This window comes from Aquarana catesbeiana, linkage group LG06, assembly GCF_042186555.1.
Source record: "Aquarana catesbeiana isolate 2022-GZ linkage group LG06, ASM4218655v1, whole genome shotgun sequence".
NCBI lineage: Eukaryota > Metazoa > Chordata > Amphibia > Anura > Ranidae > Aquarana > Aquarana catesbeiana.
The window spans coordinates 261,569,194-261,584,454 of NC_133329.1; the positions used below are offsets into that span (position 1 = coordinate 261,569,194).

At 42.5% G+C, this 15,261-nt stretch overlaps 1 protein-coding gene across 4 annotated transcripts in view; it reads right to left on the reverse strand.

Annotated features, from left to right (window-relative positions):
- HYCC2 (hyccin PI4KA lipid kinase complex subunit 2) overlaps positions 1–15,261 on the reverse strand; it is a 239,660-nt gene that overhangs the window by 51,604 nt on the left and 172,795 nt on the right. For all 4 annotated transcript variants that reach the window (XM_073633247.1, XM_073633246.1, XM_073633250.1 and 1 more), the window contains 5 exons: positions 4,237–4,352; positions 3,799–3,894; positions 2,452–2,568; positions 1,632–1,719; positions 1,300–1,459 (listed from right to left, as the gene is read on the reverse strand). In XM_073633247.1, the coding sequence (XP_073489348.1) occupies positions 1,300–1,459; positions 1,632–1,719; positions 2,452–2,568; positions 3,799–3,894; positions 4,237–4,352 (577 nt within the window). The remainder of the gene's footprint in view (positions 1–1,299; positions 1,460–1,631; positions 1,720–2,451; positions 2,569–3,798; positions 3,895–4,236; positions 4,353–15,261) is intronic.

Sequence of the window (15,261 nt, forward strand, 5' to 3'; positions counted from 1 at the left end):
TACCGCCCCCCCCCCTCGAGTTTTGAAAAAAACGAGCGCTTCCCGCGCTGCCGACTCTCCTGTCATGCTTCCGGAGAAAGGCTGGGGATGGGGGGGGGGGGGTGGGAGGGAGGGAGGCTGGTAACAAGATCTGCCTGAACGGCTATCTTGAGAGATGGTGGCCATTAGGCCGCAGAGCCCGGGTGGTATAACCACTTTCTAGACCCCTGTGGCCCCTCTCTAGCCTGGGGGGGGACATTCAAACATGAGAAATCCCCCTTTCCACCTTACCTGTTTGCAGCCTGCTTGAGACGCTGGGACATAAACAGCGATTACAACACCTGAGACAGAGTCAGCATGTGTAGGTTTGTGCTCTTGGCAGCCCCCGGCGGTCACAATAGGCATAGCATGCATTTACCTTAAAGGAGAAAAGCCACTAGAACTCAAAAATTCTGTGGAATCTCCTCTTACCATATCCAGCCGCAGGGTGCTGTTTACACAGACCCAATCTTCACCTCTCACGGTGGGCTCCGTTTGAAAAAAACGTCAGAGACTGGGGCCCCCATCAGTAGGGGGATCCAACAGTTCTGGGACCATAAAGCACCTCGCCAGAAATTAGGAAGTTTAAAGCCATTTTCTGATCTGCGGGGTCCAGCTCTCTAAAAAGAGAAGCATTATGGGTAAAACCTCGTTTCTTCGGACACGAGGCCCGGGTACCATTCAATTCGGCCATGAAAAGACACTTTGAATGGATCCGGTTCGCCTGGCTTGCCCCAGTATAGGATCTTAGGATATTCCCTTTGGAGCTCAGCACAGGACATCTTTACACGTCCATCACCTAAGACACTGGCGTAAAAACTGAGGTATCCCTGCAAGGGGGAGGGATTATATAGGGGGTTGAACTTCCTGATAGGGTGTGCCAGTGTCCAATCACCAGTGATACCTATATAACCCATCAGTAATTACTGTGGCTCTGTGTCCTGTGATGTTCGAGAAAGAAAAAAAAAACCCATACCTTTCTTTTAAGCTATTGGAGAGCAGATGTATGCCATATGTCAGTAGCAAAAGGGTTAAACAAGTTCTTGTGATTCAACCATACATTCATAAAAGTAAAATGTCAAGAAAACCCTCTGCAAAGAGTTTCAAAAACAATATACCCCAATTTGCAATGTGAAAACCACAAATAGATGATTATAATAAATACAACTTAGGCTACACACTTTTTGATTCTAGTTAGAACTTATTTTATTCAATCATTCTATCCTTCCATCTGAAGAAGAAAAAACATCCAGTAAGGTATCTATTAAAAACTGTCGTTACCTTCTCTCCTCCACCGATGTCTACGTATAGAGGCAGTGGTGATGGCCGTTCGAGAGATACGGGGGACTGTTGGAGTCACTTCAACCTTCAATACTTTCTGCCCTTGTTGCGATGAGTCAGGAGCATCAAATGGCAAGGAATTTTTCATAGCATTTGCAACCTGAACAGAGAAAAGACCAGTTTAGCAAAACATCATCTTTGAAACAGAATTGCCTGCAACACTGCTTATATGCTGCTTACTGGCTTGACAGCCAACAATACTTCTACTTATCTTCTACCTTGCACAACAAGTATTGATCAGAGCACAGTAAATCATGAAACAATGCACTTACCAATAGGGGCTGAGAGTAGAGCTCCAGTTGGGCTCGATATATGATGTCATCAAGAACCTCCTGTCCAAGCTCCCATTCTCCATTGTATCTGTTCAAGTACAAAGCAGCTAATTACATACTTCGGTAAGAATCATTTACTAAAATAATATATGCAGAAATATAATGAGAATTAAAATCCTTTGACTTTATCATTGCAATGACGTTACTGGTCTAAGGTGAACTGAAGAACTTTATTCCCAATAAGAACACTTCAACCCTAGAATCCTTCTATAAAACCTCTGCATAACATAGTGTCTTATGAAAGTAGAGACCCACGGGAGCCAGTAAGAAGTCATGTCTTGGCAGAGATAGAAATCTGTCTGAGTGAAAACATATTGGTTACTATACCAGTTACTGCATTCTAGACGTTTTAAAAGAAGTATGGAATTCCTGTGACATGTTTTCAGCATTTCCTGCTGAAACCAGGTCACAGGAATGCAGAAAGAACTGCACTCCTGTGGCCCATAGGAAAAGTACAGCCAAAAAAGCTTGGGCTATACTTCTCCTTTAATGTTAACTGCACAATCTTGATGAATAAGTACATTAGTCAAAGTTCATGCCACTACTGGTAAAAAACTGGATCAAACGTTTTCCATACTGCTATTGCCAAGTATAAGTAGCCCAATCAGAACAGGTTTTTATTAGTTCATAAGTGGAATGTGCCATGCCTGCAAAGGAGAAAACATGAAGTATGCATACATATACTGTCAACAATGGCATATTTGGAAAGTAAATGAAAGATTCTGAATGAGTACATTTCTCGTGTTTTGAGAAGACTTACATAGCATGATAGACACCAGTGAGAAGTTGGACCATGAAATCAGGATCAAGCACAACACGACCACACAGCTCTTTCCAGCGCTTCTCATGCTGCCGAGGAAAGCCACTAACACACAATCTGCAAAAAAGAAAGAACACAAAATACAATTTTTTTTATACAAATATCAAGGCGCGATGAACATCACCTGAAACTTCTCACATGCTAGCATGTCATCTTTAGCCCTTTCCTAACACTACCTGTTTCTGAAGGGACCGGTAAAGGAAACCTGTACCTTAGAGCAATGGTCATCAACCCTGTCTTCAGGGCCCACTAACAGGCCAGGGTTTATGTATTACCTTGCGGAGATGCAGACTAGAATACTGCAATCAATGAGCAGCAAATGATATCACCTGTAATGTATTTCAGTTATCTTGCAAACCTGGCCTGTTAGTGGGCCCTGAGGACAGGGTTGATGACAACTGCCTTAGAGAATACTACAGGTTGCCATTACTGACCTCCTTTTTGAAAAAGTTAGTTACCTAGTTGCATTTAAAGCATTATATTGAAAAGTATGTCAACAGTTTTCGGTCATATCTGTTCACATTTTTACAAATCTATATTATATTTTTCTTAAAAAATGCTATGACTTGCACTTAGAAACAAATAAATGAGGCAAACATTACACAAACAATGATCTGAAAATAAACAGGTTATCTATCTCAGTAAACGTTTTATTCAAACCTATACCTGGGAAAAATACAGGACAGGACTGGTTTCGTAAGTTGACACCCTCAGTGTCTGTGTGTCTGTGTTTTGGAGTCCCAAGTTTTAATGTTGTTATGATTAAAGGATCCTTAGATTTGTGGTTGTCAACTATCTGGAGACAATAGTACTCCCCCCCCCCCCCTTAAAAAAATGTTTCTTTTAATTAAGATGCTACATACTTCTAAGCTAGAGAACGATTCTATTGGTGGTACCCAGCTAAGGCTGGCCATACATTATACAATTTTCATGTCCAATTTTCCTTTAGATTTACCAAAACCGTATAGTATGAGGTCAAACCTAAACACTTTCAAATTGTATGCAGTCAGGCAGGCCCTTGCACTACATAGTTGAAGGTATATCTAAAGGAAATTGGAATCTAAAGAGAAACTAAAGAAAACTGTATAATGTATGACCAGCTTAATGCAAGTCTGGACTAAGATGAAGGAGATACAAGGATTTCAAGGACTATGCCATGTTTCCTGTAAAGACTGGGCCTCCTCTGTTCTACAGTGTTCTTTGCTAGCCTCCAGAAGGTCAAGCACAGACAACATGCAGTCATACTTTGGGCAGTCCCATCTACTATGGTTAGGTTTTCCTACTTACCTGGAACCCATTCTACATAGTGACTGGTAGGAGGAAGGTGGCATGTACACAATAGCAGAGTTGTAGCACAACATGAGAAAGCTCAGAACTTCAAACCTGCAAAAACATAAAAAATATAGTTTATGACTCACGTAACTAAAGCTGGCCAAAGACTGTTAGTTTTTCTTTTTCATCCAGCGAGCAGAACAAAAAAAGAACGAATCGATTCCTTTATTCACATCCAGGACATTATATTCTGACAGCAAGACTTACCGCTGTCATACAAAAGATTTCCAGCATGTCTGTTCCACAAAAGTCGATCAGTCAACTTCTGTCAAGCAGGGACAGCCAAGCATTAATTAAATTTTGGCCAATCCCTGCTAAACTGGACAAATTTTGATCCTTCTATAGCCAGAAATCATCAGTTCAGCAAGTCCTCTTCCCACTAGTCCTTCTTACCTGTTTTGTGCTGTAAAGGTTTCCCTCTGGGGATGCAGATCACTGTAAACAACCCTGATGAGATCATGCTGACTCAAAGCTCCCTCCGTCAAAGCCATAGACCCTAATGATGATGGCTAACCAAACCAATGGAATCATGAATGAGAAGAAGATGCACAATGGAAAGAGAAAGAGAACATAACATAAAATATGAGGGTGAAAACAACATACATGAATTATCCATTAAGCCAAATGTAAATGATGCACTCTATCAAAAGATATTATACAGAATACAATAAAAAAAAAATGGAATACAGAAATTCCATATGTTGAAGTACAGTAAAGGACACAGACAATTTATTCATACACCACAGTTTATAAGCTCATACCTTCTGGTAGGTCTCTTTGTGAAGGCACATGGTGAGATGGAGGAGAGTTAATTTGCACAGTGCCATGGCTTTTGCAGACTGAGACAATGAGCTTCTAAATGTTAGCAAGCATGTTGCATGATGCTCCCTGTTCAATATAGTGACAATATGGGGGAGAGATTACTTCCATGGCTTCCTCCAACACTACCTCAACGTTCTCTTCATTGCCTTCTGATTCTGCATCCTCTAGGACTGGCATGTCAAGGTCTGCCTCTGGTTAAGAAACAGGAGTAAGAGAAAGGAGACGGGGCTTTTCTGAGCCCTGGACAAAGATGGTTGTATTAAGGCCATAATCTGACCAAGAAATTGTGACATGAACGCAGAAAATTCTGCTTTTGTCAAGTTGGCTGCTTATTGCATACCTAAAATAGAGCTAGAAAAAGATTCCGAGGCCAGTATTAGACTTGTTATTGCTTTGGTGCAAGGGTTGCATTGCCACTCCAAGAATGAGTGTTGTGTGGGTTTTTGGCTAAAGAAATGTTTGCATGCTGTTTTGAATTGGCACCCTTTCGCCTGGTCTCCATCATAGTCACAAGGGGGGGGGGGGGGGGGGTACTCCCCCAGGGGTACTTACAGAGAAGAGTTTTCAGAGATAAGGTAAGAGTGCCCAGAAGGAGTACACGATAACCCAAGTAACCATCCTGCAACAAATCCTCGTGGCAAAAAGGCAGGAGGAAGCACACGAGTACCTTATGAGGGCTATAGGCGAAACTGGCATTAAAGTGTGTGACCCGTGGTGTGATGCAACACCTGGTCATCCATCTGGGACTGAGCTCTGAGTGGTTAAAGTTTAGTGAAAGTTTTAGTAAAAGTAAGGTTGAAAAGTTTGCACTGTGAAATGAATCCAATCATAGTCCTGTTTATACAGTAACTATCAGAGATACAGGGTGACCCTGTCCACAACACTGGACTGCATATAAAGTTCCGGCTTTGTCCTTCACACTGGGAACACCTCTAAAGGGGTCTTCGGGGACTGGGTTCCATGATAATGGAGCACGGGCATGGACCTATATATCACCCTCCAGCTCTCAAAAACAAGTGCCAAGGTGAGCAACTCACACAAGATTCAGTGCCCAAAGCAACATTACAAATGTCCTCAATGCATGAGGAGCAGCTTGCATCAATCCAGATACACGGCTTTTGTGTAGGCCTTAGAAGACAGTGAGGGCTGAGTGAATAATTCCATAAAAGTAACAAAGAAAAAAGAATAAACGACTGAAGCGGATTTCTCTGCGAAGAAGAAGAGGTCCATCACCTTCAGACACTAGCAAAAACCATGGAGTGGGGTAGGGCTGGGTGACCCAGGGTGTCTGTCCTTAAAAGATTGTCAATCTTTTAAGGACAGACAATGCCAATTGTCAAATCGCCAAGCCTAAAACCCATTGTTTATAAGTTTCCATAGTTACATAAGGGTGAAAAGAAAAAGTCCATCTAGTTTAAACAAAACAAAAAAAAAACAGGCGTGCACAAACAGAAAACCTCCATATACACAATTCTATAATCACAGTTGATTCCCCAAGAGGCAATCAGATATTTCCTGGATCATCTACCCCTGGTATTGTCTAAAAATATTAGTATCCAGGCCTTTTTTAAAACAATCTATGGAGCCGGACAGAACCAATTCTATTCTACATTTTCACAGCTCTTACTGTGAAGAAGCCTTTCTGTATTTGGAGGTTAAATCTCTTTTCACCAGGCATAGTGTCTCCTTGTCCTTTGTGATAACCTTAAAAGCGAATAACACCAAGTTCACTATATTAACCTCTTATGTATTTACACATGTTGATCATATCCACTCTCACTTGCCTCATTTCAATAGAGAATAAATTCAGTTCAGCTAATCTTTCCTCATAGCTGAGCTCCTCCGTGCCTCTTGCCCGTTTGGTTGCCCTTCTTTGTACTTCCTCCAGTTTCCCAATATCCTTTTTGTGAACTGGTGCCCAAAACTGAACTGCATATTCCAGATAGGGTCTTGCTAATGATTTGTTCAGGGGAAAAATAGGATTTTATAACAGCTTACCTGTAAAATCCTTTTCTTTTGAAGTACATCACGGGGCACAGAGCCATAGTAATCACTATGTGGGTTATAGGCCACCTTCAGGTGCTGGACACTGGCAAAACCCTAAACAGGAAATTGCCTCCCTATATAACCCCTCCCATACCGGGAGTACCTCAGTTTTGTACTTCAAAAGAAAAGGATTTTACAGCTAAGCTGTTATAAAAACCCTATTTTCTTTAATTGTACATCACGGGACACAGAGCCATAGTAATCACTATGTGGGATGTCCTATAGCAATGCCAACTGAGGGGAAGGAGACACAACAGAATTAGGACAACATGAGACTAGAGGAGTTATACTGATGCCTGCAGCACACTATGCCCAAAGGCGATATCCTCATGCCTTTTTACATTCACCTGATAGAATCTGGTAAATGTATGGACTGAAGACCTAGTTGCGGCCTTGCAGATTTGAGCCATGGAGGCTTAGTGATGCACTGGCCGCGGAGCACTAACAGCCCTAGAGGAGTGCGTTTTGATTTGAGAGGGTGGAATCTACCCTCTTTAAACCATAAGCTTGAACGATTACTTGCTGAATCCATTTAGAAATAGTAGATTTTGATACTGCCTGTCCTTTTTTAGGACCTTCAGGCAATACGAACAAAACATCCATTTTCCGAATCTGATCAGTCGCCTTTAAGTAGACTGACTGCTCTCACCACATCAAGAGACTGTAGTGATTTTTCTTCCATAGAACAGGGCTCTGGAAAAAAATGAAGGTAGAACAATATCCTGGTTTAGATAAAAACCTGATACAGGCAGTCCCGCGTTACGAACCTCCGACTTGCGAACGACTCCTACTTACGAACGGGAGGCAGCGTGACGTTCTGTGCATGCGCGGCCACTTTTCGACGGCGGGTACCTCGAAAAACTACGTCTGCGCATGAGCAGCTACTTGACAGAACATCTCTGCCGTTCTGCGCATGCGCTTCCGACTAACGAACATATCCGACTTAAGAACAAACCGGCAGTTCCTAACCCGTTCGTAACTTGGGGACTGCCTGTACTACCTTCGGTAAAAAGTTAGGATGAGGACGCAATACTGTCTTATCCTTGTGAATAATAAGAATATGGTTCTTTACAAGAAAGAGCAGCCAACTCTGATACCCTACTTGCAGAAGGTATGGTTACTAGAAAAACTAATTTCCTTGTCAAAAAAAAGGACCAAGGGAATGTCGTAACGGCTAAAAAAAAAAAAGCTGTTTTTGTAATGTCAAAAGAACTAAATTCAAGTCCCAAGGGTTCAGGGGTGACCTAACAGGAGGATTAAGCCGCGTTACTCCCTGAATAAAGCTACGAACCAGAGAATGTGAAGCAAGTGGTCGTTGAAAAAATACCGATAAGGCAGAGACCTGTCCTTTGAAAGAACTCAAGGCCAGCTTTATTTCTAATCCCATCTGCAGAAGGTCAAGGATTCTACCTATGACCTATTTCCTGGGGTGCCAACCCCTGGTTTTATACCAAGAGACATATGCTGTCCAGACTCCATAATATATGATTATGGAGGCAGGCTTCCTTACATTAATCAAGGTAGATGCCACTGAACCTGACAGCCCACGTTTCCTCAGATTATGGGTCTCAATAGCCAAACCATTAAATTTAGCATTTGAAAGGTAAGATGGAATACTGGACCTTGCGAGAAAAGGTCTGGATGTGGTGGTAGGGTCCATGGGACCCCTACCGCCAACCTTACGATCTCTGCATACCAAGATCTTATGGGCCACAAGAATCAACGACTTCCCTTCCTGCTTGATCCTGCGAAGAAGTTGTGAATGCAGGCAGAAAAGGAGGGAATGCATAAAGCAGTAAACTGATTCCACTGGAACACCAAGGCACCTGTTCCGCATGCTAGTGGATCCTTTGTTATTAACACAAAGTTGACAATCTCTTTGTTGAACCTGGACACAAACAGATCTACGTCTGGAATCCCCCATCTTTGACCTATTGTCAGAAGATATTGGGGTGAAGGAACCATTCTTCCGGAAACAACTGCTGGCGACTCAAATGGACCGCCTGCCAATTTTCTATTCCTAGAATGAAAAACTGCCAATAGGCAAGGTACATTGTTTTCTGCCCAAGATAGGACAGGATTCACCTCTCTCTGGGCCGCACAACTTCTTGTGCCCCCTTGGTGATTGATATAGGCCACTGCTGTGGCATTGTCAGATTGGATCTTGACAGGACAGTTCCGCAAATAAAACGTCCAGGCCCTCAGGACCAAGCGCTCTGCCCAAATCTGTAGAATGTTAATGGGCAAGGTCATTTCTGATCTGATCACTTCTCTTGGACAGGTATCTCTTTCAGGACTGCTCCCCAACCTAAAAAAAGGTTGGCGTATGTTGTTACCAGTTCCCAGGTAACTGTAGGATAAATTTTTTCCTTTGCAATTTTTTGGTTATCAACCATAAACTGAGGCTCCGGCGCACCTTTGGAGTCAGACACATTGGAAAGTCTAGAGCTTGTACCCTCTTGTTCCAAGGCAATAAGATACCGTTTTGCAGCAGTCTCGAATTAAACTGAGCATAAGGAACGGCCTCGAATGAAGCCACCATCTTTCCCTCATGCAAGCTCAATAGAAGGATTCATCTTGCCTCGACCACTTTAATCAGTTCCTTTATAGCGCTGATCTTTCCCTGGGGCAAGAATACCCTTTTCTGCGTGTATCTATGAACAGACCCAAGTGTTTTAATCTCCTTAATGGTTTTAAGGAAGATTTCTCTAGGTTGAGAATCCAACCTAGGTATTCCAGGTAGTTGAATGTGGTGACCATACTTTGGTCTAAACGGGCTACCGACTGGTCTATAAAGAAATGATCGTCTAGGTAAACTATAATCGTTATACCTTGGGCCCTTAGTCTGGCTAAAGGAGGAGCCAAAACCTCTGTAAACATGGTGCAGTAGCTAGACCGAAAGCAGAGCTACAAACTGAAAATGTAGATTTTCTACCTTAAAAAGTAAGTATTTCTAGTGAGTGGGGAAATATGCCCATGGAGGTATGCACCCTTGATGTCGATCGACGTAAAAAGTTCTCCTCCTTGTAAGACGGAGACAACTGATTGGATTGATTCCATTGGCTCTTTCATGGGGACCAGCATGACCACTCTTTGCTAAAGTATGGTCCAATGCTAGAAGAGTCTTCTTTTTCTTTGGATCTTAGAAACGTTTGATCTGAGAAAACGATGAGGTGGGAACTCTTGAAACCCCAGATTGTACTCTAGAGCTTTTGAAGAAGCCACCCATCTGTCTTGACATCCTTTATGCCAGACCCTTGAGAACTGTAGAAGTCTTTCCCTTCCGAGCGAGTGGTGCCACCCCCTCCTAAGGAGGCTTTAGTATCTTGTTTGTAGGTTTCTCTTGTCCCTGAGGATTACCTCTTGAACTTGACAGTGGAAGCCATCGTGACAGCCTGGAGGCTGATGCCCCTTGGCACTGGAGAAGCAGCTTGTTTAAATGAAATACATTTACTCCTTTTCTTAAATGGATGAATTAGCCAAAATATCCCAAACAGCTGTTCACCGCAAAAAGGAAAACCAGCCAGGAGTTTTTTTTTGTTTTTTTTTCATATGACGCTTCGGCTGACCAATTTTTCAACCATAGTATTCTATACATATGTACCAGCCCAGCGAAAGGCGTGAGGCCTGAAGATAGAATCTCTCACAGCGTCTATTGCCAACATAAAGCTACTAGGAGCTTGCCAGAACCTGGGCCTGCTGAACAGGGATAACTTTGAGTACCTGTTTAAAACTGACCTCTCAAGGATTTGACATATACCAATTACTGTCAGCACAGGCTGAGGCACTCAACCTGTCAGGAAAACAATATATATATATATATTTTTTTTTTATATATTTTAATAGGAATTCCAACTCTTTATCCGTTGGATCCCTAAGTATTTGAGCATTGTCTGCCGGACAAGTCACACTTTTAAATCAGAAGATATAGCAGCGTCAATTGCTGGTATCCTCCACCGTAAGAAAGTTTTTTCCTTCATAGGATAAAGTGTGAAAAACTTTTTAGGAGGGAAAAAATACTTATCTGGGTGATCCCACTCAGAATACATGACAATGAATGGACAGGAAAGGCATGCACAGCTTTGAGGCGGCTTTAGCGAACCCAAAACAAGAAGAGGACACTCAGTTAAGGGTAGCATAAAATGTGGAGCGGACCAATTCAGTAAGAAATTGCATTCATAATGTGAAGCTGATCTTCCGCATATGACCCCTCAGAAGAGGAGTCATCAGCCTCTTCACAGTCCTCTGAAAACATCTTCTCCTGCCCCCAGATCCTCAGTTTGAGGGTCCTAGAGTAATGGAATGGAATCGGTCGCATTTTATCCCAATCTGGGATGCGATTAAAGTCGCTAAACTTTTTCCCATCCTATCATGGCTGAGAAAAAAATCTTTTTAGAAATATAGGCAGGGGCTGCAGTGTTGTAAACAGTTTCAAACATTTCATGGCCCATGAAGGCTCACTCTGACCAGCCACCCCCTCTCAGGGGAGGATGCCATTGCAGAGATAAGTTTTAGGCTTTCAGAGCTTGAGAGAGATCCCTTTAGCCCTCTTTTGGGGTGTTTCTAGCCCCTCTTCCGACCATAGCCCGATGCACAAAAGCAGAGGTACCAGAAGGATCGCATCCACTGCTTGAGCAATAGTCCAGCCACTGCTATTAGCCTAGGTGGGGGGTGTCTGGTGGAAGCAAAAACCCCCGAAACTCACCGGAGGTTTGAGCTGTTCGCCGGAGGAAAAGAGTCTGCTGCTTCCTGACACAGCGTGATCTCTGAGGAAAGCATGAGAAGGTACGTGTTCCATACAGCCCCCAGTGGTGACACTTAGGCATGACAACATTTACTTTTTTTTTTTTTTTTTTTTTAGAGGCGACATTTCATTAAAAAAATGTAAACATTTCTTAGAAAAACTCCACTACACCTTTCCCGCCGCAGGGTTTTCTGTGGTAAAACCAACAGACCCAATCTTCACCCTTCACGGTGGGTTCCGTTAACAAACCTTCAGGAATCGGGGACCCTCAGGGAACCCACGCTCTTGGACCTGTAATAGCACCCCGCCAGTAAAACTTTATGGCTTAAAATACCAAAGTACTGGATCCCGGGGTCTCTCTAAAAAGAGAAGCGTTACAGGCAAAACCTTGTTTCTTCCGCCATGAGGCCATTCAATTCAGCCTAAAAGACACTTTGAATGGATCCGGCTGCGTAGCTAGCCCCAGTAAGGATTGCTCCAGTAGAGCTCAGCACAGCACATCTTCACTCGTGACCAACACCTTAGACACTGGCGAAAAAACTGAGGTACTCCCGGTATGGGAGGGGTTATATAGGGAGGCAACTTCCTGTTTAGGGTGTGCCAGTGTCCAGCACCTGAAGGTGGCCTATAACCCACATAGTGATTACTATGGCTCTGTGTCCCGTGATGTACGATTAAACAAATTTTATCTCACTGAAGTCTGTACCTCTTGAAATATTTTTTTTGCTTGCTTTAGGAACTGCAGCTTGACACGTATGCGGTTATCACATTTATGATCTAACAGAACACCCAGATCCTTCCCCACAACTGATTCGGCTGTATGATGCATGTTTTTAGCCCCCCAAGTGCATAACTTTACATTTATTAACATTAAACCCTGTTTGCACAGTTGTGCAACTAGTGCATTGAGGTCTGCTTTTAAGTTGGAGACATCCTGTATGGAGATTATTCCATTACATAGCTTGGTGTCATCTGCAAATACTGAAATGGTACTTTTAATCCCAAACACTCAAACATTTATGAATATATTAAGGGATTAAACCTTGGGATACACAACTAATAACCTTAGACCATCGGAGTATGACTCATAAGCCACTAATCTCCAAATAGGGTCTTTTAGCCAGTTTTCTGTCCATTTACAATTAGAATTTTCCAAGCCTGTAGACGTTACATATTAGCCATGTGTGGGGAACTGTGTCAAATGCTATTGCAAAATCCAAGTATTCTATATCAACAGCCACTCCTTTGTCTAAGTCGGTGCTTACTTCTTCATAGAAAAAAAAAAATCAGATTTGTTTGACAACTTCTGTCTTTTGTTAATCTATGCCAACTATTGCTTAAGATATTATTTTCCAGCAAAAACTCTGAGAGGTCTTGGTTACCTACATTAGTGCTTCACCTCGATTCCCAGCCCTTGCTATTACAATGCCAAATACAGCAAAAGTAGGAAAAAAAAAAAAATCACATCGCAAAGGAAATACATTTGCAAACATACACTGAGCAAAATTATAAAACACAACACTTTTGTGTTTGCCCCTATTTATCATGAGCTGAACTCAAAGATCTACAACTTTTTCTATGTACACAAAAGGCCTATTTCTCTCAAATATTGTTCAAAAACCTGTCTAAATCTGTGTTAGTGAGCACTTCTCCTTTGCCGAGATGAGCCATCCACCTCACAGGTGTGGCATATCAAGATGCTGATTAGACAGCGTGATTATTGCACAGATGTGCCTTAGGCTGGCCACAATAAAAGGCCACTCTAAAATGTTTTATCACACAGTACAATGCCACAGACGTTGCAAGTTTTGAGGAAGCATGCAATTTGCAGGAATGTCCACCAGATCTGTTGCCCTTGAATTGAATGTTCATTTCTCTACCATAAGCCATCTCCAAAGGCATTTTAGAGAAATTGGCAGTACATGCAACCGGCCTCCCAACCGCAGACCATGTGTAACTGGACCCGCCCAGGATCTCCTCTTCCAGCATTTTCACCTCTAAGATCGTCTTCCTCATCCAGCATTTTCACCTCTAAGATCGTCTTACATCAGCCACCCGGACAGCTGCTCAACAATCAGTTTGCAAAGCCAAAGAATTTCTGCACAAACTGTCAGAAACCGTCTCAGGGAAGCTCATCTTTATGCTCGTCGTCCTCATCAGGGTCTCGATCTGACTGCAGTTCGTCGTCGCAACCGACTTGAGTGGGCACTTTTGAGAGGTGTTCTCTTCACGGATGAATCCCAGTTTTCACTGTACTGGGCAGACGGCAGACGGCAGACAGCATGTATGGCAGCATGTGGGTGAGTGATTTGCTGATGTCAATGTTGTGGATCGAGTGGCCCATGGTGGCGGTGGGGTTATGGTATGGGCAGGCGTATGCTATGGACAATGAACACAGGTGCATTTCATTGATGGCATTTTGAATACACAGAGATACCGTGACGAGAGCCTGAGGCCCATTGTTCTGCCATTCATCTACCACTATCACCTCATGTTGCAGCATGATAATGCTCCGCCCCATGTTGTAAGGATCTGTACACAATTCCTGGAAGCTGAAAACATCCCAGTTCTTGCATGGCCTGCATACTCACCGGACATGTCACCCATGGAGCATGTTTGGGATGCTCTGGATCGGCGTATATGACAGCGTGTTCCAATTCCTACCAATATCCAGCAACTTTGCACAGCCATTTAAAGAGGAATGGACCAACATTCCACAGGCCACAATCAACAACCTGATCAACTCTATGCAAAGGAGATGTGCTGCACTGCATGAGGCAAATGGTGGTCACACCAGACACTGACTGGTTTTCAGACCCCCCCGACCCCCCAATACAGTATAACTGCACATTTTAGAGTGGCCTTTTATTGTGGCCAGCCTAAGGCACACCTGTGCAATAATCGTGCTGTCTAATCAGCATCTTGATATGCCACACCTGTGAGGTGGATGGATTATAAAATCGGCAAAGGAGAAGAGCTCACCAACACAGATTTGGACAGATTTGTGAACGATATTTGAGAGAAATGGGTCTTTTGTGTACATAAAAAAGGTTGTAGATCTTTGAGTTCAGCCCATGATAAATTGGGGCAAACGCAAAAGTGTTGTGTTTTATAATTTAGCTCAGTGTACATCAAACTGCAATTAAAGCTGCATCATTTAACAGTGGAGGTTTGTGATAAGTGGATCATTATGTAAAAACCTTTCCAGACACCAATTTGACCAAGAATAGTTTTGTTTTTCATGGAGGATCAATGAACCCTTTTAAGAAGAAGTTTTTGTTGTTCTCCCCTTATCTCCTACTACTCTAAGGTGGATGCAGAAAAAGCCAATTTTAGCAATCTTTTTCTTTAATCACTAACTGCCCAAGCCAATTCTGACACTTTTCTCATACATGTAAAAAAATCAAAACTTTTTTTTACTAGATAAATACTTAGAACCCCCAAACATTATATATTTTATGAAAGCAAAGACCCGTGAGAAAATGTTAGCAGTTGCAATTTATTTTTTATGATATGATATTTCCGCTGAGCTTTTTAAACACTTTTTTAATAATAAAAATACACACAATATAATACCCATTCTTTTGTAAAATGTAAAAAAGATGATCTTGCATCGAGTAAATAGATACCCATGTCACGCTTTAAAATTGCATATGCCCGTAGAATGGTGACAAACTACGGTATTTAAAAATCATCTACACAGGCAATGCTTTAAAAGCCTTTACAGGTTACTAGTTTAGAGTTGCATAGGAGGTCTGGCGGCAGAATTATTGCTCTCGCCATGACATTCACGACAATACCTCACA